The 26645-nt window shown below is 41.7% G+C and overlaps 1 protein-coding gene across 5 annotated transcripts in view; it reads right to left on the bottom strand.

The window, feature by feature from the left end:
• capn15 (calpain 15) overlaps positions 1 to 24100 on the bottom strand; it is a 70220-nt gene extending 46120 nt beyond the window's left edge. For 3 of the 5 annotated variants that reach the window (XM_042305324.1, XM_042305326.1, XM_042305327.1), the window contains exon 1: positions 13785 to 16475. In XM_042305324.1, coding sequence (XP_042161258.1) covers positions 13785 to 13963 — 179 coding nt within the window. In that variant the 5' untranslated portion in view covers positions 13964 to 16475. Of the gene's footprint in view, positions 1 to 13784; positions 16476 to 23806 lie in introns of those variants that run through there. The other 2 variants (XM_042305325.1, XM_042305328.1) reach the window with 2 other exon arrangements.
• Between the last annotated feature and the right edge of the window lie 2545 nt (positions 24101 to 26645).

Below are 26645 nucleotides of genomic sequence, written 5' to 3'. Positions count from 1 at the left end.
TTGATCTGTAGTGTGTAGATCATAAATCTGAAGGATAAAAACAGTGTTCAAATCGAGGGATACGTTGGAACATGCCAAACGTCACTGGCATTCAACTTCCTAAAGAATTTAAGCTCAGGAATGCCATCTACCCTACGGCAAACCAACGCATTAAGCAACGGGACTTATTCATGGGACTTTACTGCTCTGTTCACCGCTTCCTAGCGAGATTTCTCCCAGTCTGAGATTAAACCTTTTCCACTTGAACGTATTTTCTTGTCGTTGGCGTTCCTCATTCCCTCACTTCCACTCCCTGTCTGTCAAGAGAGGAAATGATGAGTCAGGCAGGGCCTGAGACTCGAGGATTAGCTTGAAGAGCCTCTTCTGTAACCGACAGGTAAAGCATTCTGGCACCGACATGACTCACTCGAGCGGTTGGCTTCACTGATAAGGCAGTTTTCCCCTTCTGCTCCCTCCGTCCCCTTACGTTCCTGTCCCTATTGTGGTGGAGCAAATTAACACTGTGTGATGGTAGAGGGGAGTCGTGCGATGAAATCTGAGCTTGGCCAGACTGACGGCAATACTTTTGTTCTGCTCTGCCTACTGTGCACAGACGTCAATTCAACATCTATTCCACGTTGGTTCAACGTCATTTCATTGCAATGATGTGGAAACAATGCTGATTCAACCAGTGTGTGCCCAGTGGGTGGTGGCTCAGAGCCGAGTCAAAGAAAGACGGGGACATAAGAGCACATTTCCACTCGACTCATCTGATTCTACAGACAACACTAGTGACAGACTTCTCTCTACTACAGTATGAGCAGAGGACAGAGGCTCAAGACATTGAGGACCACAGTGATAGCAGACAGAACCTCAGCTGTGACACACTGAAACTGGTGATTCGAGACAGAGGGCTTGGTGACATTGAGACTTGGCCAGTGTAGACGGACACTTTGGTGATAAGTGAGAGGAATGAAAGTAAGACACTGAACTGAAGCTTTCGTGACAATTTGACTAAGCGATTGAGGCTAAAGTGTTAGCGGTAGAAGCTGGAAAGCTTTGGTAGCAATGTCCTGGGAGGGAGACATCCACAACAAGGGTCTTTTCAACAGGTCTCCTTGAGCCATGTAAACATTCAAAACCACACAACTGACTGTGTGGTAACAGAAGATAGAAGTATTCTGCACTTCGTAATAATGGCCCATTCTCTTCTAAAGAGGGCAATATGTTAACTGTCAAAAAAATAAAATAAAAATGGGGCTTTGTATGAACACCAGGTCATAGGAGGGAATTAATAGCATATCAAGACCTAAATATGTTTGGCTTCTTTCTCTAGGTGTAAACAGCTGGATGTACTTCTGTATAACAACGTAACCCATGGCTTCTGGTGACAGTACAGAGACAAAGCTCATCAGCTCTTGCCCCATATGCAGATGAATAATGATCCAAGCACTACTTAGCTGATAGAACAGTAACCTTTAAAAAAAAATTAAACACCTCACCTCTGACTGTAATGTTAGTGAATATTTCACGGCCGTCATATTTGATGGGTGAATCTGTCAGTGGGGGAGACAGCTGCAGACGTTTGAATCTTTAAACAGAGAAAACTGTCTGACCGGGTTTAGGCAGACAAGGTGTTGCAGAGTAGGGTTGGGTGGTATACCATATATACCATATATACCATATCCCGGGTTTTTTGAAATCCCATCAGTATGATTTTTCAATGCTGTTAATACTTTCATTTTATACACTGCTCAAAAAAATAAAGGGAACACTTAAACAACACAATGTAACTCCAAGTCAATCACACGTCTGTGACATCAAACTGTCCACTTAGGAAGCAACACTGATTGACAATACATTTCACATGCTGTTGTGCAAATGGAATAGACAACAGGTGGAAATTATAGGCAATTAGCAAGACACCCCCCAATAAAGGAGTGGTTCTGCAGGTTGTGACTACAGACCACTTCTCAGTTCCTATGCTTCCTGGCTGATGTTTTGGTCACTTTTGAATGCTGGCGGTGCTTTCACTCTAGTGGTAGCATGAGACGGAGTCTACAACCCACACAAGTGGCTCAGGTAGTGCAGCTCATCCAGGATGGCACATCAATGTGAGCTGTGGCAAGAAGGTTTGCTGTGTCTGTCAGCGTAGTGTCCAGAGCATGGAGGCGCTACCAGGAGACAGGCCAGTACATCAGGAGACGTGGAGGAGGCCGTAGGAGGGCAACAACCCAGCAGCAGGACCGCTACCTCCGCCTTTGTGCAAGGAGGAGCAGGAGGAGCACTGCCAGAGCCCTGCAAAATGACCTCCAGCAGGCCACAAATGTGCATGTGTCTGCTCAAACGGTCAGAAACAGACTCCATGAGGGTGGTATGAGGGCCCGACGTCCACAGGTGGGGGTGTGCTTACAGCCCAACACCGTGCAGGACGTTTGGCATTTGCTAGAGAACACCAAGATTGGCAAATTCGCCACTGGCGCCCTGTGCTCTTCACAGATGAAAGCAGGTTCACACTGGGCACATGTGACAGACGTGACAGTCTGGTGACGCCGTGGAGAACGTTTTGCTGCCTGCAACATCCTCCAGCATGACCGGTTTGGCGGTGGGTCAGTCATGGTGTGGGGTGGCATTTCTTTGGGGGGCCGCACAGCCCTCCATGTGCTCGCCAGAGGTAGCCTGACTGCCATTAGGTACTGAGATGAGATCCTCAGACCCCTTGTGAGACCATATGCTGGTGCGGTTGGCCCTGGGTTCCTCCTAATGCAAGACAATGCTAGACCTCATGTGACTGGAGTGTGTCAGCAGTTCCTACAAGAGGAAGGCATTGATGCTATGGACTGGCCCGCCTGTTCCCCAGACCTGAATCCAATTGAGCACATCTGGGACATCATGTCTCGCTCCATCCACCAACGCCACGTTGCACCACAGACTGTCCAGGAGTAGGCGGACTCCAAATCCAAAGTGTGACTCCAAATCCAGACCTCCATGGGTTGATAAATTTGATTTCCATTGATAATTTGTGTGTGATTTTGTTGTCAGCACATTCAACTATGTAAAGAAAAAAGTATTTAATACAAATATTTCATTAATTCAGATCTAGGATGTGTTATTTTAGTGTTCCCTTTATTTTTTTGAGCAGTGTATATTAGTACTTTTTAAACAAATACCTGCAACCAACTTGTGCACTAGGTAATAGATAAAGCATCTCGCATTCATCATTTCGTACATAATTTTTTCATTATGAAGCTTACCGGAACTAGTTAAACGAAACAGCTGTTTGAGCCAGTCAGGTATGTTTGTTTACAAAGAAGCACAACGAGCGAAAATGGGAGCTTCGTGTGGTGAGTCACTTCTGCAGCACAATTTAAGTGAGGTTATCAAGTTACACTTGTATGAAATTTACAAATGTTTGCCAGCTATATATCTTATTAAGTTAACCATCTAAGACGTGACAAATAAATTCTCTCCAGCTGGGTTTCGTTAACTTGCTAGTCTTAGCTAAGTGGCTACGGTTAACTTGCAAGTTCAAGCTTCATGGTAACAGCAACAATCCCCTTCTGGATTAAGATCCCTGCTGTTTATTTTGTGTGTTAAGTAAACTGCATTTTGCGATACTTGCATAACTTTATGAGCTGGGTTGACTGTTCTAGTAGTAAATGTTTAGGCTCATTAGCATTTCCCTAGCACCTGCTATGGGGATTCCTTAGTACTAGTTAGCATTTTGGTAGCATTCTGGGAAGTTGTATTTTTGGCGAGGGTTTTACGCCTGAAAAAAAAAATAACGCTCCTTGTTTCACTACAGGTAATACGGTCTATATAAAAAATATATGTATAAAAATAAAATAAAAACTCTACACCACCTTTACTCCACACACAGAGCTCTCCCTCACCCTCCATTTGGCAAATCTGACCATAACTCCAACCTCCTGATTCCTGCTTACAAGCTAAAACAGGAAGTACCAGTGACTCACTCAATACGGAAGTGGTCAGATGATGCAGATGGTAAGCTACAGGACTGTTTTGCTAACACAGACTGGAATATGTTCCGGGATTCTTCTGATGGCATTGAGGAGTACACCACATCAGTCACTGGCTTCATCAATAAGTGCATCGATGACGTCGTCCCCACACTGACCGTACGTACATACCCCAAACAGAAGCCATGGATTACAGGCAACAACCAGCCTGAGCTAAAGGGTAGAACTGCCGCTTTCAAGGAGCGGGACTCTAACCCGGACACTTATAAGAAATCCTGCTATGCCCTCTGATGAACCATCAAACAGGCAAAGCATCAATAGAGGTCTAAGATTGAATAGTAATACACTGGCTCCGACGCTCGTCGGGTGAGGCAGGGCTTGCAAACTATTTACGGACTACAAAGGGAAGTACAGACGCGAGTTGACCAGTGACACGAGCCTAACAGAAGAGCTAAATTACTTCTATGCTCGCTTCGAGGCAGGCAACACTGAAGCATGCATGAGAGCACCAGCTGTTCCGGAAGACTGTGTGATCACGCTCTCCATAGCCGATGTAAGACCTTTAAACAGATCAACATTTACAAAACCGCAAAGCCTGACAGATTACCAAGACGTGTACTCCGAGCATACGCTGGCCAACTGGCAAGTGTCTTCACTGACATTTTCAACCTGTCCCTGACCGGGTCTGTAATACCAACATGTTTCAAGCAGACCAGCATAGTCCCTGTGGCCAAGAACACCAAGGTAACCTGCCTAAATGACTACCGACCCGTAGCACTCACGTCTGAAGCCATGAAGTGCTGACCATGGCTCATATCAACATTATTATCCCAGAAACCATAGACCGACTCCAATTTGCATAACTCCCCTACAGATCAGACACTTTAACACTTATTTTTCTTAAAATTGCATTGTTTGGGGCCTCCCAAGTGGCGCAGTGGTCTAAAGCACAGCGTCACAGTGCTAGCTGTGCCACTAGAGATCCTGGTCCGAGTCCAGGCTGCGACCGGGAGACCCATGGGGCAGCGCACAATTGGCCCAGCACTGTCCGGGTTAGGGGAGGGTTTGGCCGGCGGTTATGTTCTTGTCCTATCGCGCAATAGTGACTCCTGTGGCAGGCCGGGGGCAATGCACGCTGACACAGTCGCCAGGTGCACGGTGTTTCCTCCGCCACATTGGTGCGACTGGCTTCCTTGGTTAAGCGGGCAATGTGTCAAGAAGCAGTGCGGCTTGGCTGGGTTGTGTTTCGGAGGACGCACTGTTCTCGACCTTCGCCTCTCCAGAGTCCGTACGGGAGTTGTAGCGATGGGACAAGACTGTAACTACCAATTGGATACCACGAATTTGGGGAGCAAAAGAAAAAAGTATATATATAAAAATAAAAACTGCATTGTTGGTTAAAGGCTTGTAAGTAAGCATTTCACTGTATTCGACACATGTGACAAATATAAATTGGTTTGATCACTTGGAGACGAGTTTCCCGATGTGGCCTGCCCATCAGACAGGCAATAGTCCTTGTTGGGAAGACACACTGAAATAAGTCAGACATAAACACAACACATGCTTGCCAAATCCATGTGGACCCGTTTTAATCCAATTAAAGGGAAAAGAGCCAGTGGAATGGAGCAATGGTAAACGCTCGCATGCGTCATACTAGGACAGACACAGATGCTTGCAATAGGAACCAGCCAGGGAACAGCAGACAGGAACCCCAGGAGGGACCGAGGGAATTTGCCATAAAGTCAGTCACTGTACATAACCACCTAGTTGCCCTCATGGGGTTATGGGAAGAAACAATGGAAAAAGACTGGTCCCGAGATGATGTGAAACTACCTTGAAAAGGTCAATTTGGTCTCTGGATAACACACTTTAGCATTTCCTGGAAGCATCACAAAAGGAGGAAAAACCTTCTGCAAACCTGATACAGTGCATTCAGAAAGTATTCACACCCCTTGACTTTTTCTAAATGTTGGGACGATGGGATTCAAATGTAATTCATTTTCATTTTTTAGTCAACAATCTACACGAAATACTCTACTGTCAAAATGGAAGAAAAATTCTAATATTTGTAAAAAAAAAAAAGAAAAGAAAAAGTTTTAAGTATGACAAATAAAAATAGATCTTGATTACATAAGTATTCAACCCCCTGAGGCAATATATTAGAATCACCTTTGGCAGTGATTACAGCTGTGAGTCTTTCTGGTTAAGTCTCTAAGACCTTTGCGCACACTTGGATTGTGGATTGATTTTTTAATTCTTCAAGCTCTGTCAAGTTGGTTGTTGATCATTGCTAGACAGCCATTTTAAAGTCTTCCCATAGATTTTCAAACCTAAAACTGTAATTAGGCCACTCAGGAACATCCAATGTCGTCTTGGTAAGCAACTCCATTGTATATTTGTGACCCACCGCTTCGATAATGTAGCAACATTTGAAAAGGTGTTTTTTTACATTGGATAAAAGTAGAGACTCAGAGCTACAAAATGTATATCATACACTGCAGTTGAGGACCTACTGGAGAGTTATTCTTGATCTATACCCATTCAGAATCTTTCACAACCTCTTAAGGATTCACATGTGGAGGCCATGTGCTAAACAGAGTGAATAAGGCAGTGTAGTAGACAACCAAAGATTTCAAGACTAAAAGTAATGAAAGTAGTAGCCTTGGCCTATATCCTAATCTGACATTGTTATAATATGTTATAAAGATTTTATAATTATTAGCTGATGCTTACACAGACCCTTGTCTAAATGGATGGGTCATGTGAAATAAATGCTATAATCTACTCCAAGCCAGCTAAGTGGATGGGTCACTTATTGTCTAGACATGTACATGTTCATGAAATACAATAGATGGCCAAAATCACCCACAGACACACCTGGCTAACTTTTTATAGCTACAGTATGTTTGGCCTGTTGTTGTGTCAATGTGCAGCAATGTTGTTGAGAGCAGTAGCAACATTGTATTTACAGATGGCATACAAGTTTGTTATTAAGGCACATGAAAGTTCACATGTTCCAGAAGGTATTACTGCCAAAAAACACATTTTGTTAAAATAAATACAAATAAACGTTCAAATGCCTCTCCTGTAAAGTAGTGACGTGCGACATATGGCTAGCCTCTTGAAACAGGTCACATTTGGCCTTGTTTCAGGTAATTGTTCTGCTGAAAAGTGAATTTGTCTCCCAGTTCTGTTGGAAAGCAGACAACCAGGTTTTCCTCTAGGATTTTGCCTGTACTTAGCTCTATTCTGTTTCTTTTTATCCTAAAAAAAACTCCCTAGTCCTTGCCGATGACAAGCATACATACCCATAACATGATGCAGCCACCGCCATGCTTGAAAATATCAAGAGTGGTACACAGTAATGTGTTTGATTTGCACCAAACATAACACTTTGTATTCAAGAAATATAGTTCATTTCTATGCCACATATTTTCATTTTTGGGCCATATTGCAAACAGGATGCATTTTTTTGAATATTTTTTTATTCTGTAGAGACTTTCTTCTTTGACTCTGTCATTTAGGTTAGTATTGTGGAATAACTACAATGTTGTTGATCCATCCTCAGTTCTCCTATCACAGCCATGCAACTCTGTAACTGTTTTAAAAAGTCACCATTGGCCTCATGGTGAAATCCCAGAGCTGTTTCCTTCCTCTCTGGCAACTGAGTTAGGAAGGATGCCTGTATCTTTGTAGTGACTGGGTATATTGATACACCATCTAAAGTGTAATTAATAACTTCACCATGCTCAAAGGGATATTCAATGTCTGCTTTTTTTTATTACCCATCTACCAATATGTGTCCTTCTTTGTGGATGAATCTGTGTTTGAAATTCGCAGCTCGACTGAGGGACCTTACAGATAATTGTATGTGTGGGGTACAGAGATGAGGTAGTCATTCAAAAATCAAGTTCATGCGACTTGTTAAAAAAAATGTTTTACTCCTGATCTTATTTAGGTTTGCCATAACAAAGGGATTGAATACTTATTGACTCAAGACACTTCAGCTTAAAAAAGTCAATTAATTTGTAAACATTTCAAAAAATATAATTCCACTTTGACATTATGGGGGGGTATTGTGTGTAGGCCAGTGACACAAAATTTAAATTTAATACATTTAAAAGAAAAATCAGGCTGTAACACAAAATGTGGAAAAGGTCAAGGGGTGTAAATACTTCCTGAAGGCTTACGTTTCTGTAGAGACCTGTTACCATCATAGACCCAGGCAAAAAAACAACAACCATTGAATGCATAGCTAGTTTAAGTGTTTAGTTCATGTGTGGGTTGCTTTCTTAAGCAAGCCTAAATCTGTGATTAAAGCGAAGTGAAGAATACTGATTTGGTACACGGACCCTTCCCATGACCAATGAGTCACTGCTGGGAGAAGCTGAATAAAAAAAATTAGACAAAGACAGGACAGTTTGCCAATTTTCAGGGGCTGGAAAGAAACAGCCAGAGAAAGAGCCCAGTGTGTTACAGGAGGACACTAGAACTACTTTTAGGGGACTAAACCCTCGACATGAATCAGCAAATTTAAGCTGAGCTGTTGTTTTTATATTTCATCCTCTGCCACGGCTCGGCTAGGCTTGCCTAACCTCGTTAGACTCATGCAGAAATGTGTATGTGTGTGGGGTGAGAGAGAGGGCGACGGTGCGCTCCAAGCATCATTATATATTGCACCTCAAAGCCATGTTGTTAGAGGATCTGTGTGTGAGTGAGTGCGTTGTGTGTGTTGTGTGTGTGTACGCAGACCCTCTTTGCTACCAAAAGCAGTGTTACGTGAGCATGTGTGGTAAGATGTGCATGCATGTATGTATATGAGCTCAGCTGACTGAGGCTTGAGTCTGATTGAGAATGGAGGCAGAGGATTGTTGCTATGGAGATGCCCCTGAACACAGCGTAAAAGGGTCTCCTGAAACAATAAAGGGGTTCAAATCAAATCTTATTTATTTGTCACATGCGCCGAATACAACAGGTGTAGTAGACCTTACCGTGAAATACTTACTTACAAGCCCTTAACCAACAATGCAGTTCAAGAAGTAGAGCAGGTTACCTTAGCATTCTTGGGCACAGGGACTATGGTGGTCTGCTTAAAACATGTAGGTACTACAGACTCGGTCAGAGAGAGGTTTAAAATGTCAGTAAAGACACTTGCCAGTTGGTCCACGCATGCTTTGAGTACACATCAGAGCCGGTGTAGTAGGTTTCGATCTTAGTCCTGTATTGACGCTTTGCCCGTTTGTTGGTTCATCCGGGGGCATAGCGGGATTTCTTGTGAACGTCTCGATTAGTGTCCCGCTCCTCGAAAGCGGCAGCTCTAGCCTTTAGCTCGGTGTGGATGTTGCCTGTAATCCATGGCTTCTGGTTGCAATATGTACATACGGTCACTGTGGGAACGACGTCGTTGATGCACTTATTGATGAAGCCAGTGACTGAGGTGGTATACTACTCAATGCCATTGGATGAATCCAGGAACATATTCCAGTCTGTGCTAGCGAAACAGTCCTGTAGCGTAGCATCTGATCACTTCCGTATTGAGCGAGTCACTGGTACTTCCGGTTTTAGTTTTTTCTTTTAAGCAGGAATCAGAAGGATAGAATCATGGTCAAATTTGCAAAATGGAGGGCGAGGGAGAGCTTTGTAATGCATCTCTGTGTGTGAAGTAAAGGTGGTCTATCATTTTTTTCTCCTCTGGTTGCATGTGACATGATGGTAGAAATGAGGTAAAACGGATTTAAGTTTGCCTACATTACAGTCACTGGTCACTATGAGCGCTTCTGAGTGAGCATTTTCTTGTTTGCTTATGGCCTTATACAGCTCGTTGAGTAAAGTCTTAGTGCCAGTATTGGTTTGTGGTGGTAAATAGACAGCTACTAATAATATAGATGAGAACTCTCTTGGTAGATAGTGTGGTCTACAGCTTATCATGAGGTATTCTACCTCAGGCGAGCAATACCTCAAGACCTCTTTAATATTAAACACCGTGCAACAGCAGTTATTGACAAACAGACACACAACCCGCTCCTTGTCTTACCAGACGTAGCTGCTCTGTCCTCATTCTTACAAAGGCACTCTGCCCTCCTCCCCCTTTTTCGACGATTTGATGACGGGGATTTGGGCCTTGTCTCAACAAAGCAGTATATCCTTCGCGTCGGACTCATTAAATAAAAATCTTTGTCCAGTTCGAAGTGAGTAATCGCTGTTCTTATGTCCAAAAGCTATTTTCCATCATAAATAGCAGCAACATTAAGTACAACATGAGTTACAAACAATGCGAAAGAAAAAAAAATAGCACAGTTGGTTAGGAGCCCGTAAAACGGCAGCCATCCCCCCTGGCGCCAGAATCAGTATCTGATGATGCAAACCGACACTGACAAAGCTATTATTATTGGGGTGGCAGGTAGCCTAGTGGTTAGAGCGTTGGACTAGTAACGGGAAGGTTGCAAGATCGAATCCCTGAGCTAACAGGGTAAAAATCTGTCATTCTGCCACCGAACAAGGCAGTTAACCAACTGTTCCTAGGCCGTCATTGAAAATAAGAATTTGTTCTTAACTGTTCTTAACTGACTTAAATAAAGGTCAAATCAAAGATTACGGACACCACAGTCATCCAAAATTCCACGACCGTCACCGCCCTACCTATAAGACCTCTCCAAGTGATAGTACAGTTTGACTTAACTGAGGGGCAGCAGCGGAGTAAGTATTGACAAGCTCAGACAATAGTAGTGGGAGATGAATGAGCTAGAAAAGGCCAACACTGAATAAATAATGACATCCATTGTAAGGACATTTGATAAGTCTTCAGAAAATCAATAACCAACAACCGGACTTGATTCCCCTGGTGACTCAGCAATAACATCAATACACCGGAGGTGGAAGCCGATAGCAGCTCCACTGTTCTCCTTCCCGGAGAGCTGACATTCAAACCTATAAGCGGGAATGAAAAAGAAAGAAACATGTCTTTCCTGTAGCTCCTCTGAAGGCTAATCACAGAAAGTTGGAGTCACCTGTTTCAATTATCATGAGCTAAAAAGTAAAAACTGGTTATTCAAACTAGCTTGTCCTTTCACATTATTGACTAGCTAGGCCTATATCCTCAATCATTCAAAACTCAGACTCAAAGAGTGGCATAATCTAGGTGGGGAAATATTCAATGAAAGCACATCCTGCCCACTTGACAAAACATCAGGACTCTTTCAAACAGCAAGCTGTTTCTGAAACCATGCTTCGTCCGGTTTCACATTCACTTCCTTCTTGGAAAATGACCGGGCCTCTAACGCTAACCCCCCCTAAGCTAACAAGATGTTTAATGAGACTGGCGAATCCTCCAAGGTTTTATAGACTACAACACCATTAATTACACTAGGCGGTCGGTCAGTTTGCAGGGAGGACTCTGCCATCTGCGCAGCGGCGGCCATCTGTTAGTGGACGGCAGGTACCGACAGAGGTCAAACAACAGAGCCAGGTGTAGCGAGTGTTCGCAAACTAAGGCGACAGCATGGAATCAACAGTTGTCTAGTCTGGGAGCCCTCCAAAGTATTTGCCATAATACAGTGGGGCAAAAAAGTATTTAGTCAGCCACCAATTGTGCAAGTTCTCCCACTTAAAAAGATGAGAGAGGCCTGTAATTTTCATCATTAGGTACACTTCAACTACGACAGACAAAATGAGAAAAAAAATCCAGAAAATCACATTGTAGGATTTTTAATACATTTATTTGCAAATTATGGTGGAAAATAAGTATTTGGTCAATAACAAAAGTTTCTCAATACTTTGTTAAATACGCTTTGTTGGCAATGACAGAGGTCAAACGTTTTCTGTAAGCCTTCACAAGGTTTTCACACACTGTTGCTGTTATTTTGGCCTATTCCTCCATGCAGATCTCCTCTAGAGCAGTGATGTTTTGGGGCTGTTGCTGGGCAACACGGACTTTCAACTCCCTCCAAAGATTTTCTATGGGGTTGAGATCTGGAGACTGGCTAGGCCACTCCAGGACCTTGAAATGCTTCTTACGAAGCCACTCCTTCGTTGCCCGGTGTGTTTGGGATCATGGTCATGCTGAAAGACCCAGCCACGTTTCATCTTCAATGCCCTTGCTGATGGAAGGAGGTTTTCACTCAAAATCTCACGATACATGGCCCCATTCATTCTTTCCTTTACACGGATCAGTCGTCCTGGTCCCTTTGCAGAAAAACAGCCCCAAAGAATGATGTTTCCACACCCATGCTTCACAGTAGGTATGGTGTTCTTTGGATGCAACTCAGCATTCTTTGTCCTCCAAACACAGCGAGTTGAGTTTTTACCAACAAGTTATATTTTGGTTTCATCTGACCATATGACATTCTCCCAATCTTCTTCTGGATCATCCAATGCTCTCTAGCAAACTTCAGACGGGCCTGGACATGTACTGGCTTAAGCAGGGGGACACGTCTGGCACTGCAGGATTTGAGTCCCTGGCGGCGTAGTGTGTTACTGATGGTAGGCTTTGTTACTTTGGTCCCAGCTCTCTGCAGGTCATTCACTAGGTCCCCCCCATGTGGTTCTGGGATTTTTGCTCACCGTTCTTGTGATCATTTTGACCCCACGGGGTGGGATCTTGCGTGGAGCCCCAGATCGAGGGAGATTATCAGTGGTCTTGTATGTCTTCCATTTCCTAATAATTGCTCCCACAGTTGATTTTTTCAAACCAAGCTGCATACCTATTGCAGATTCAGTCTTCCCAGCCTAGTGCAGGTCTACAATTTTGTTTCTGGTGTCCTTTGACAGCTCTTTGGTCTTGGCCATAGTGGAGTTTGGAGTGTGACTGTTTGAGGTTGTGGACAGGTCTCTTTTATACTGATAACAAGTTCAAACAGGTGGCATTAATACAGGTAACGAGTGGAGGACAGAGGAGCCACTTAAAGAAGAAGTTACAGGTCTGTGAGAGCCAGAAATCTTGCTTGTTTGTAGGTGACCAAATACTTATTTTCCACCATAATTTTCAAATAAATTCATTAAAAATCCTACAATGTGATTTTCTGGATTTTTTTCTCATTTTGTCTGTCATAGTTGAAGTGTACCCATGATGAAAATTACAGGCCTCTCTCATCTTTTTAAGTGGGAGAACTTGCACAATTGGTGGCTGAATAAATACGTTTTTGCCCCACTGTACGAGCTCCCCAAACAACCCGGCGAGAGAGTTTGTGTCCGGGTCACTCCATGGGTGTAATCAACTTGGCACACCGATCCAATCAGCTTTTCCTCAAATTCGGCACATAGAGTTGAAGAGGGAGGTACTAAGAGGTGGGATTGTCAGATGTCAAATCCAGCTTAAGTGGATTTTGGATATCATATTGGATATAAAACATTAAAGTGGAACTATGATTAGATCAAATTTTGTGGTGCAACAATAGTTTTGATTGTATTATATTTTACCAGATTTAATGATACTGCAATATTGTCAGTGCATGTAAAAATATTTTGTTGAAAAGGCTTGAATATGACATAATAGTCTACAGTAAATCTGTATAGGGCAGCGGCAGGTGTTGGATTTAGAGTGGATCTGAGTGCTCTGAGAATTGCCACACTAAAAATAACAAAACACCCTTAGGATACCACTCAAAGACAACACACAACACCTATCACAATGTTGTGATTTGCACAACAAAGCTATCTGTCCTTTATTCTCACTCTTTCTGCTCCCGGTAACAGCAGTCCCTGTGTAATACAAGCCCTAGTGTTACAGAGCATGGCCAATTTCTCTCCTTGCTGCCCATCAACAGGCCTGACCAGTCAGGCTCTCTTGCCAAGATGCAGTGGACTGAGGAGTGAAGTGTTGGCTCTTACCTGCGCTCTCTGTGTGGAGGTGGCAGATGCTGCTGGCGCGTAATGAAGGTGGTGCCCCACACAGGACTGCTGTGGCTGTTCCTAAGCCAGCCCATAGGAGGCGACGACGGGTACGGGGTGCTCCGGAAGCCGTGGTCCGACTCGGTCTCCGCGGTGAGAGAGGAGGCAGAACTCCCCATCCTCCTTTTGAAGTCTACTTGGGGTTCTCACCCTTTGAACCCGCAAAATGTGCGGGATGGGGAGGAGCGGAGTGACAGTGCCTTGTGTCTCAATCTCAGGCTTACAGTTTAAGGGTGGGGGATGGGGGAAACTAGGGCTGGGTGAAAACCCTGCTCATGTGTTCTCAGTCCTGACAAATTTCCAACTGGCACAATTCGAAAAGCAAGCCCCATTTCAAAAAGGGATGGATTTCATCCTGTGAAGTGACTCCAAGTGTGCTTGAAGATGGCTATATCCCCCAAAAATCTAATAGAAAGGCAATAATGAGGAAATCAAAGCGAGGGTATTCAAAAAACAAGTGAAACACGACGTTTCAAACTCCAGATCAGGGTGGATTTCCCACAGCGAGGAGGAAGTGCTCAATACAAACTGTAATTGCTTGCCTCGGGCACTGATTCCAATTTGACACTTTCTCCAGGAAATAACTCACACTCCTCTCTTCTCTGTAGTGGGTACCAATTTTTCTCTGTCGTAGACTTGTAGGCCTCTTAACTAACTCTCTGGGCCATGTTGTCTGGAGTGTCATTCAACTATTCCTTCTGCACTATTTGCAGTGTTCCTCCCTCGCGTATGCAGTCTCATGCCTGATCCATCATGCTTGAAACCTTTGTCACACACAGACACAGGCAGTGGAAGGAGCACACACAAACATGACCGGGTCCTCCGTCAATCGACATCTCTGAGATAATATAGCACAGTCGAGGCACTGGAATGTTTTTTTGTTTGTTGACAAAAAAGGAATCAAACATTTTTACCAAAAAATGAACTGAAAAGTGACTGGCAGAGGTCTGGGGCGTTGGTTTTGGTTTTGCTTACGCCAGAATTAATTCATGTCAAATTAAAGGACAAACCATGACATGGATAACAAACCAAGTGATTTTGCTATTGTCAAATAGGTTATTTTTGTTATTTATTTATATGGCTTTGAATAAGCTTTTAAATCAAAAGAAAATCTGAATACACTAAACCAATAAGTCCTTTAATTTTGTATTATTTTTTACTGTAATGTTTATCTGAGAAGCACAGTCTCAGTCTACTGTCTCAGTTGACTTGTTGTCCCGACTGATTCTCTGTGTGCAGGCACTGCTGGCACACGGACTGAAGCTCTGGTATCCAAAGCTCATCTTTCAAATTTCGACACTTGCCCACAGCTGCTAAACCGGATTACCCAGAATATTTCTCAAATCACCCCGTTGCATTTCTTAGTGGCTGAAATGTGGGATACTGAGTGCTAACAAAATGTCGCACTCTTCACAACTAGGCTACTCTGACTGAGGCAATGTCCCGAATAGCTATTATAACATGAAAACAAACATGAACTTCGGGAACTGAAATTGAACAAAACCCAAACAACGTGTATGCAGGCCTACATAAAGCGCAGGGAAGAACACATAATGAAATATGGCTAATGTTCCTAGGCAGTCCCAATCCAAAGCGAAGTTCTACTAAATATTCGACACGTGCGACCTTTATAGCGGAGTGTCCCGTTATGGTCTGCAGTCATTTGCCGGTGCGTCCACCGTACGAAACGCGAGATGATCCCGGTTTCCGTCCCGCAGTCTGGGTAGCCTATTCGCAGCTTTATTTTTAGTCTGATCCCATCGATGATGCAGCGGTCTGGTGGTTCATTTGTATACAGTAGGCTTTATGTGTGCCAACCTGTCATAGCGAGGAGGCTAACTATGTCAGGGGAACTACGATGGTGCATTCCGGTGCAATGAAGGCGTGAAGTCTAATTATATGCACATGCATTTTTTATTCCCATGGAGACAAAAACTGTAGCCTGCCTGGTGCCTCGAACACGCGAATACAATACCACACTTAATTTATTCAGTCTCACGTATATTCATTATCGACATAAAAAGCTATGTAAAGGCTCACAGCCTATCACTATCAAATGAGCTGCGCCAATAGTGAAGATTAAACATATTTCATTCATGCCAATACAGTCTTGCTTATTACAATGTAGTTAACTACAATGTAAAGCGTTGCCTACAAAGGCATTTAACAATGTATCGAATTACCGTCAGTGCCAGGGCTGCAAAACAGAGGCGAATTCAGAATAAACCATGTAGGCTACAGTTGTAGCAATCTGCCAGTTTCCAGTGACTAACTCCGGAGCTGACTAAATTGTATTGAGGGCAGGGACTCATCATGCCAGAGCCGACATATCAGACTATTAAAAACGTGAAAATGGTACTAAACAGTCTCATCCAGAATTGATTTTAGACTCAAATTCCACTGTCTTCTGCCCGGTCCATTCTCGTGCGCTCATAATTCCAGTGTTTTATGATGCTGATCCTCTTTGACTTCTATTAGGAAACATCCTCGCTTCCGCCCCGTCGTCGCTTCAGAAATAAATTACTACCCATACTGCAATGCTCCATCCTGGACCCACTGTATGTTTTGCACCGGGGGCTGTTTTCATTGCATTATATTTAAAAATATATATAATTCTCCCCCTCTGATAAGTGCAACGGATGCAGATGCAATCTCTTCTTAACAGAGAATGACAGCGAGTCAAGCAGCGCGCAGGCGCATTAGGATGTTGGCAGAGAAAGTGAAAGGCTTAATTCAAGAGATCAAAACTGATAAATACGCTCCATCAAGTGTTACTCAGTAGCAGGACTGATACTGTCAGTGTTGTGTTCGAAACCACCTAAAGCGAGCCCGATTCAAGACCAAGACCGGAGTGAATGGAGTCCAAACCAAGACCGGAGATGTTGTGTGTCCATATTTCAGAAGAACATATGGATTCTTCAGACATTCAGAATGCTGAACAAAATGCATGCTGAGGGCAAATAGAGAGCCACTCTACAAATTACCACTAACCCAAACAGGTCTATAACATACTGAACAAAAATATAAAACGCAACATGTGAAGTGTTGGTGTCATGTTTCATGAGATGAAATAAAAGATCCCAGAAATGTTCCATATGCACAAAATGTTGTGCAAAAATGGGTTAATCCATCCACTTGGCAGGTGTGACATATCAAGAAGCTGATTAAACAGCATGCTCATTACACACGTGCACCTTGTGCAGGGGACAATAAAAGGCCCCTCTAAAAAATGTGCAGTTTTGACACAGAACACAATGCCACAGATGTCTCAAGTTGAGGGAGCATGCAATTGGCATGTTGACTGCAGGAATGTCCACCAGAACTGTTGCCAGAGAATTGATGGTTCATTTCTCTACCATCAGCTGCCTCCAATGTAGTTTTAAAGCAGTACGTTCAACCGGCCTCACAACCACAGACCACGTGTAACCACACCAGCCCAGGACCTCCACATCTGGTTTCTTCCCCTGAGGGATCATCTGAGACCAGCCACCTGGACAGATAATGAAGCTGAGGAGTATTTCTGTCTGTAATCAAGTTTTTCCCAACAAAAAGGCTTTTTCTGATTGGCTGGGCCTGGCTCCCCAGTGGGTGGGTGGGCCTATGCCCTCCCAGGCCAACCCATGGCTGCGCCCTTGCCCAGTCATGTGAAATTCATAGATTAGGGCCTAATTCTTTTCAATTGACTGATTTTCTTATATGAACTGTAACTCAGTAAAATTGCTGAAATTGTTGCATTTATATTTTTGTTCAGTATAGATAAAAAGACTAAATATGATATAACTTCCCCGGTCTTCCCTAACTAATAGTTACTGTGCAACTTTCAAACAATTTCCCCGATTCTTCCCTTCCAAGAAAATTCTGACAAGCCCGACAAAGTTTCAGGATATTTTTCAATGAAAGTAAAGGACAGTAATGTGTACGAGTAAAGTAGGAAGCCCAAGTTTCAATAGGCGATAAAAAAAAAATGTGTCATGAAAGGAGCATGGACATCTGGCCAGGCGAAGAAGTTTTATGCACTGACTGAATGGATGCTGAAAATGTGTATGTGACAATATATATATACTGTATATATATATATTATTATTATTTTTTTTTTACTCTGTTGGTCCTGGGAAGAAATTTACAGGCCTCACTGTCCGAGACAAAGTAAAAATGTGTCGGACAACGAGACACACAATATGTGATCTCGAGACCGGACTTGAGTACGATAACACTACATACTGTAGCCTATTTGTATTATTATATGATAATTACAGGAGGCTAGGCTACTTATCATCAACTGTGAAAATGAAAGGAGAGGTATTAAAGCTCAAAAAGTATTTAAAAAGGGAAAACGGCTTTCATGTGTCAATAAAGGGTTAATAAGCCAGTGTGGAACAGCACCACCAATCACTGCTCAACTGTCCCTTCACATTGCTGAGATAAGCCTTCAACTTCCCGAATCTCCCTTTCTTCCTCTTTCCACTCCTCTCATCCTTTATTCTTCCCTCCATACCACTTTGACCTCATTCCTCCCTTCCTCTCTTCACAATATTCCTTGGTAGAAAACACTGAAAAAGTGATAGGCCTACAGTGTATATTTTAGACTACCTCTAAAATACAACAATTGCACTCCAGTCTGGTTTCCACAGCAAAACAGTGGGTAAATCATTAGCTACATAGCAAGCAATAGGAAGCAGCACACACAGTCCATTCACCATTGCAACACATAGGCCATTTTGTTTAATAGAACAGGGAGTGGTGAATTGGCTGGCTCATACTTGTCTGATAACTAGAACTGCGTGCGTGTGTACCTGGCAAGGAAAGGTCATGCCTCTCTGTAGAAGGCCTCTTCCTGTTTTGTCACACATGTTGAAAGAAGAACCCAAACTGGTCCGACGAGTCAGAACTACTGGATCATTTACATAGTAAAGCTCTACTGTATGAAATGTAATAATATAACACTATTGACATTAGTGTTGATCAAAAGCTAAAGTCTATAACCCACTTCCCTCATTTTACTTTCAAATGTATGTCAAACAAAGTTTAACAAACCACACAACTCTATGCACAAGGACTACTTCTAACAAGTTCCAATGAAAAATGTACAAAAACTAATTGCGTGGAAAAACTGAAGATGCAAACCTTGGCAATGGAATTACAGTTAAAATCTCCCTCAGGTTTTTATTTGGGCTGGGAATTGCCAGGGACCTCACGATACGATATTATCACGATAACTTGGTTCCGATACGATATGTATTGCGATTCTATAAGTATCGCAATTCCATACAGAGAATTTATTGAGATTCGATGTTCCATACATATTGCTCACCATATGTCTCCTGCAGGGGGACAAGAGAGAGCCCATGAGAAAACAAGTTGATCAGTCATGGAAATAAAAGTGCTGTAAACAAATTGGCTCTCTATTTTAAAAAGAAGATGGAGAACAAGCTATGAGCGAAAAAAATACTGGAGTTTTGGTGCAGGTACAGCCGCTAGCACAAAAATAATATTGCGATAATGTCAAAATAATACAATATCTCATCAAAAGTAATATCTAGATATGTAACTGTATACATTTTGTGTCATCATTAGTTTTTATCTGACAACGTTTTACAAAAAAAAATCTAAATATCAGCTCCGAATTAAGATTCAAAGATCAGAAAGAATGGGGTGTCAGCTATGACATGGAACCTTGAGTTTGAAAAAAAAAATAATCTGTGGATATATACCCAGTAACAGAATTACATCATGGGTCCCTGATCTGTACTACGCAGAGTTGCAATTTATGGATATGAACATCCTTCTCCTCATATTTCACAAGTTTGGACATCACAGCGCAGCACAGTGCAGTACAATAGAACACAGCAGAATAGAGTTCAGCACAGTGCAGTACAATAGAACACAGCAGAATAGAGTTCAGCACAGTGCAAGTAGAGTACAGTCAAGTTCAGTACAGTAAAGTCAAGTAGAGTATAGTTCAGTACAATATACTGTAATGTACTTTTCTGGACGTCCGGTGTCGGTCAGTGCTCAGCGGGTGAGGATTCTGGTTACAGTAAATGGAAAGAGGGGGCTCATGGGTAGGTGTAAAGCCTTCCTCATGCGTTGGTTCTGCTAGCGCCCAGCCAAACTCAGCTAGGTCAACTGAACGAGGGTGCTCGAATACTTCCTTAAAAGACCTTCGCTTGAAAAATGACACAAAAAGCAGCAATAGTACTGTTTGTCCATCTTGAGATGCCGTAGCAAATATACACTTTCTCAAAGTAGTCAGAATTAATCTAAGATCATTCTAGAAACATGTCATTCATTTTGACGTTTTTGCAGAGGAGATCTTAGTCGCGGAATTTTACATCTAATTAATCAAATACTAATCCGTATTTCTTAAGTGAACAAAAGGTTCATGGAAATGAGTCTTCTCTCGTTGAATGACAACAAACAACGCACTGAAGAATCCCTACTGTTGACCAATCACCGACAAAGGGGAATAGACTTCGGTAACAGAACTACCCGTTTTAATCACTTAAGAACTCAAACAAAATTGATATCAGTAAAATCACTATAACTAATTGTTAGGTCTACCATTACTTGTTAATTCTGTGAACTTTCATTATCCTACCTCCTTATGAGGGAGAGACATTAGAAAATATATATTTTTTAATTTGATTTTTGGTAATTGAATTACAAGGAAATATTTCTTAAACTTACAGAAGGTAAACAATTTCTCCGAAACTAAATCTAAGTGTTGATATTAGTTGGCAGGGGTCTTTAAGTTAACATTGTGTTTTGATGTATTTCTGATGCCCTTTAAGACATTTTCTGGTAGATGTTTTCTAATGCCCTTTTTCCCTCTGCTTATCCGGAAATCTAAGCTAGTGATGCACCGAAATGACATTTTTGGCCGATACCGATATCCGATATTTCCCTTGGCAAAAAAAACCTTTTAAGCCTTTTAAGGCTTTTTAAGCATTCTAGTACAGTTAAATAGCTAACACACATAGACGTAGTGGTCTAAGGCACTGCATCTCAGTGCAAGAGGCATCACTACAGTCCCTGGTTCGAATCCAAGCTGTATCACATCCGGCCGTGACTGGGAGTCCCATAGGGCGGTACACAATTGGCCCAGCGTCGTCATTGTAAATAAGAATTTGTTCTTAACTGACTTGCCTAGTTAAATAAAGGTTACACACACCACACTGACCAAAATGTTATTTTGTTGGCATTTACGTATGTCCCCATTATCAGTAAAACATAATGAAAACCTATTTGTTTCACTTACTTGCTGTGCTTGTTTTGTTGTTAATTTGTTCAGCCGTTTCATTCGCAAACAGGATTTCATCATACATGTCAAGCAGTGAAGTTTCAGCTCTGTCTGTCCGTGGCCTCTCTTCCTCGGTGCACACTGTCACTGTGTCTGTTTCCATCTTGTCCAGCTGTGTATGTAACATTTCACGTAAACCCTGTTTGTCTGCATCGAAGTAGCGGTCCTTGTATATAGCATCGAGCATGGTGGCGACACAGTAAAGAGAGAATGCCACCGAATCGCTTGTTCACGGCCTGTGTCGGCAATTTTGTTGAGCAGGCGTTTCAATGCCATGACAGAGGGTATCACGTCTGCTGCAGGCGCAGTTGGTGAGCTTATTTCTCGAGTCAGTTGTTTTGAATGGAGCTAGGAGTGTGTTCATGTTTCCAAGTTTCAAACATGTTCTCAAATGCCATTGAAATGGCAGCAGCGGTATGACAACCAGCATATTCATGAGCATGCAATACGACTTTCCTCAGTACGAAATCCTCAACGACCCACTGTGCTGTCAGACTCAGGATGCTTATGAGGCTGATATCGCTGGTCCAAATGTCAGCCCTGAAGCTAATAGCAGTGACACTATTACTGTGTAACTCCAGTAGGGGAACATCTGAAAAATAGCGCACTTGGTGTACCGGTGCTCGACCAGTCGGCAAAAGCCAACATCACCCACGACAGAGAACGGTTGATTGTCAAGGGCAATGAATTCCATTATCTTGGCAGTAATGGATTTCGCCTTTGAGTTGTCTCACTGAAATATTTTTTCTCTTTCAAATGACTGCTCGATCCACACAGCAGACATTGTGGGCTAGGTTAGGAATGCTGTGTTGCACGTGTAGCGCTACATTTTATTTGGCGTCATTACGTCATGTACCTACGTTATATAGGTATGCACGTCAGCTCTGACATTGGTTTTGCGCATCGGCGTTAAACGAGACATTGGGCCGATGTTGGCCTTTTTAGGTAATGTCGACCGATTCCGATAAGGTTACCGATATATTGTGCATCCCTAATCTAAGCCTTTCATTTTTTGGGCTAATTTTAAGATGGGGAAAATGGTTTAATTTTTTAAAATCTATGACTATATTTCTCATAAATATAGACTCTTAGTTTTCATTGATACCCAATTGATATGCTCCTATGAACTTCACATGTTTGTGCTTATGGATCCTTTTTGATGGAAATGACCTGCATTTAGGTTGCCAGTATGGAATGCTGTCCTGACATTGTAGACAAACACAAGGGTTGTCATAAAACGTAAGAGTGGTGTTGTGTGCATGTTCCCTGAAGCAAGGACTGCTCTTCCATGTAACAAGCTCCCTCTCAAACAGAAAGCGGTTTCAAACAGAAAGCGGTTTTCAGTAGACAAAATATGACTATGGTGCAGTCTTCGAACACCAGTTTGAAAGAGTAAGACACTTATAGATTGGAAAAAGCATTACATACATTTATTTGGCAACGTTTCTTCCTTAGGCCATGTTGGTTCTATTTAGCATTTAGGAATCAGTTTGATTCTACTCTACTCTACGGTAAGCTAGCCTAGCCATAGCTGGCACCATGTAAACTGCAATTCCTACACTTTGTTTTAACGTTAAGAAATGTCAATAATCATCGCTTGCGAAAAGTTCAAAGAATCTTTCGAATAAGAAAAAAGATACACTTACTGTAGCAAATTTTACAGATCCATACACTGTGTACAGTGGTTGAAAAAGTACCCAATTGTCACACTGGAGTAAAAGTAAAGATACCTTCATAGAAAATGACTCGAGTTAAAGGGAAAGTCACCCAGTAAAATACTACTTGAGTAAAAGTCTAAAAGTATTTAGTTTTAAATATAGCCTACTTTAGAATCAAAATTAAATGTAACTGCTAAAATAAGCATCAAAAGTTAAAGTAAAAATAATTTAAAATTCCATATATTAAGCACACCAGACAGCACCATTTTTTTTTTTTTCACTCGAACACTCAGAGGTCATTTACAAATGAAGCATTTGTGTTTAGTGAGTTCGACAGATCAGAGGCAGAAGGGTTGACCTGGGATGTTCTCCGGACAAATGCGTGAATTGGACCATTTTCATGCCCTGCTAAGCATGCAAAATATAACAAGTACTTTTGGGTGTCAGGGAAATGTATGGAGTAAAAAGTACATTATTTTCCCCTAGGAATGTATATTAGTGAAGTAAAAGTAGTCACAAATATGAATTTATAGTACACAGATACCAACAACAACAAAAATGACTTAAGTGGTACATTCAAGTATTTTTACTTAAGTACTTTACGGGAAGAAAACACCTTCATCAATAGGCGCTAAGGGTAGTTCGCGTCTATGAATGGGCTAGACTAGCCATACAAGGGCAGGCAGAGAGTCAAAGCATATCCTATGTTGCTTAGGTTTAGCTGGAGAGCAATGGCTAGTCCAAATACCATCACGTTCCTACCACGGGGAAATAAAATAACTTGCAACAAAGTTTATAAAAGCAGCACAGCGTGACAGCTAAATTAGCTACAATGTAACAGCAAGAAATCATTGCATAGTCAACCCATAGGATGACGCGGGACACAAGAAAGCCGGGGGACAATTGTAAACAAAGACAACCACTAATATAGATTGGCATAATCGATATCGTCAAAGGTTTGAGTCCATTTCTGATTACACAATCTAGGTCGAAAGGATTCTTACCTCAAAACACGTAGCTGGTGATGTAAGGTTGAGGACAAGCTGCTCCTTTCTTGATTGTCGAACGTACTAACTTTTCTCTCTTAGCAGCCAAATGTTAAGTTCTATCCGAAATTGCAGTTTGATCTGCGTTAGCTGCTGAATACATTGTTCACCGTTACCGCCTCACTCCGGTGCATCCTTAAGCTATTTGTTTTACTAGCTAATATCTAATTTCTCGTTCCACTCCATCGAGTTAGGTATTGAATACAGTCATCATGTACGTTACCTCAAAAACACCAGGAAGGGGAATCTCCAAGGAGCCAAAGCAAAATAAACGTACGTTTTCTTCGTAGACGTAAATCAGTTAAATTGTGTTTCTACGTTCAGTATGCGTAGAGTTCATTCGGGAATATGACCAAAATAACTACGTTTCCCTTGGTACACCGCAACTCTAATAAGTAGGATATCCGTTCCCCCCTTTTTTTTACACAAATGTCGTCATCATTTTGAATTTGACATTTTATTAAAATACCACTGTATTATTTTCTGACGTTGTTTAATACATAGTGTCTTATTGTATTGAGCACGTTATGCATAATGACTAAAGGTATTCTTGTTTTAGAATTGAACATAATAATAATAATATATTGGTTACAGGTAGACTACATCTAATGTATTAGGCTTCATCAGTTTGCACACCCTTCTATCAATAGGCACACAAAACACCACAAACAAACAAAACTCCACAGAAACCAGTGTTGGGGAGGAGTGAACTACAACTAGTAATTGGGGCTCCTGAGTGGCGCAGCACTCTAAGGAATGGCATCTCAGTGCTAGAGTTGTCACTACAGACCCTGGTTTGATCCTGGGCTATCACAACTGGCCATGATCTGGAGTCTCATAGGGCGGGCACAATTGGCCCAGCGTCGTCCGGGTTCGGGGAGGTTTTGGCCAGGTAGGCTGTCATTGTAAATAAGAATTTGTTCGTAACTGACTTGCCTGGTTAAATAAATAAAATAATCTCCATTTTGCAGTAGCTTAGTGGTAGTTGAACTAAATTGAAATCTAGGTAGTGTTTTCAGTAGTTAATTACTCTTTTTAACATGTAGCGGTGTATCTAACTACTAGCCTTCACAATAACTACTGGTTGTATCCTACACACTACTTATTTTGCAAAAATAAAATAAAATATTGTTGTAGGCAAGAATGTCCTTTCTTTTTCGGCATCAGACCTGCTTAATTCTCACAGTTATTTTGTTTAAAAGGCCAAATTACACATTCTGTTAACATACACCAGAGTTGACCTGTTCTTGCAATACATAGAGTATGACATTTCAGATTTAGATATGATAATTTATCATGAAGTGGTTTGGATTTAGTGAACTACTTTTCCAAAGTAACTTTAGTTAAGTAAACTGTATTTTTCTTAAGGGTAGCTTTAGTGTAGTTTAACTTGTTCCAGTGTGAATGAATTGGTAGCTTGGTAAATTATATTTTCAGCGTAGCTTCCCCAACACTGACAGAAACACATAAAACACATGTTTTACAAATACCAGTCAAATATCGAATCTCTTGGAATATCTTATTCAGTGCATTGTTCATTTTCCATTCCATTGCATGTTATTTGAAAATCACAGGGTCCCACAAACAAAGCCATAATAACTGTCCCACCTATTCCTAATATTTTTGCAGACATATGCTGTCATCTAGTGGCACTTACTTAAGTGCACCATTCAACCAAACTAACAAAACTAACAGATATTATATTTAAGATATACAAGGCTTCTCCCAACTCAGTTGACACATATAGAACAGAAGAACACATTTTTCCCCAGAACTAGCTTCAGTTCTGGCATTTGGATTAATAAACATGTAACAGCAAGATACCCCCCTCCCACACACACAATTATTAATAGATATAGGGTCAACACCCATGACATGCCTTGAGCGAGTAACAGGCATATCAGCGTCTCAAATTCATCTCAGCTAATCCGAGTTGAAGATATCTCTTTAAAATGGTAATGTCAAAGTCCCTGGCTGTAGGCTAGGCATGGATGAATAGCCTAATATCATAAAGTAATAATGTTATCATTCACTAGATGTAAATTATAGACCTTTGAAGTCTCCTTTATAATGACAGTCTTTGAACTCATATACACATTTATTTTCATGGCCTTTAAAAAAAAAAGTAATCTCCCTTCGTGTAGAGTGGACTGATGCCAACAGAGGATTTTGTTTCAGCAACCGTAGGATAATATTTCATTTTAATGTCTGACTGCCTGAATAAAGAAATAGGCCGAAAGAAAATAATAATTATTAGTAGTATGTATTTGTTTTTACAAGTTGTTAGAGGACATCTAACATCAATAAACAGTTTATACGTATACTTAGTGCAGGGGTTTTCTACGCCATCAACATTTGCTAAAATCTGTGAAAGGGCTAATGACATATTTAACCAAAGACATGGCTTGTATAAACTACTTTTATTTTACGTCAATGTAGGGCCTAAAGCTAAAATGCACAAACCCTTTTGCATAGCATGTGAAAGAATTTGTGAGCACGGATAATCTCTAATGCTGGTGTCACTCCATGTGTTTGAACCGCGGAGGGTTCAAGGATTATGTTCGTCAGAGTTATGACTTTAAAGTGTGTCATGAGGGAGATTGAACAGGGGCTATAGTATTCATTCTACATTAATTGTACTGTATTACGTTTTGAACTGGTCCTAAAACCATTTGATTTATAATCAGATTTCAGATCTCTCTTTCTCAATAGTAGAAATGGCTCCGTTATCAAGTGGGCCAATTAAAACAAACTTCAAAGTAAACATGTTTTCCAAAGGGCCCATGTGTTTCGGGAA

The sequence above is a fragment of the Oncorhynchus tshawytscha genome, linkage group LG24 (assembly GCF_018296145.1).
Source record: "Oncorhynchus tshawytscha isolate Ot180627B linkage group LG24, Otsh_v2.0, whole genome shotgun sequence".
Classification (NCBI taxonomy): domain Eukaryota; kingdom Metazoa; phylum Chordata; class Actinopteri; order Salmoniformes; family Salmonidae; genus Oncorhynchus; species Oncorhynchus tshawytscha.
The sequence above is the reverse complement of the archived record's forward strand: the minus strand, read 5'-3'. Positions and strand labels throughout refer to the sequence as shown.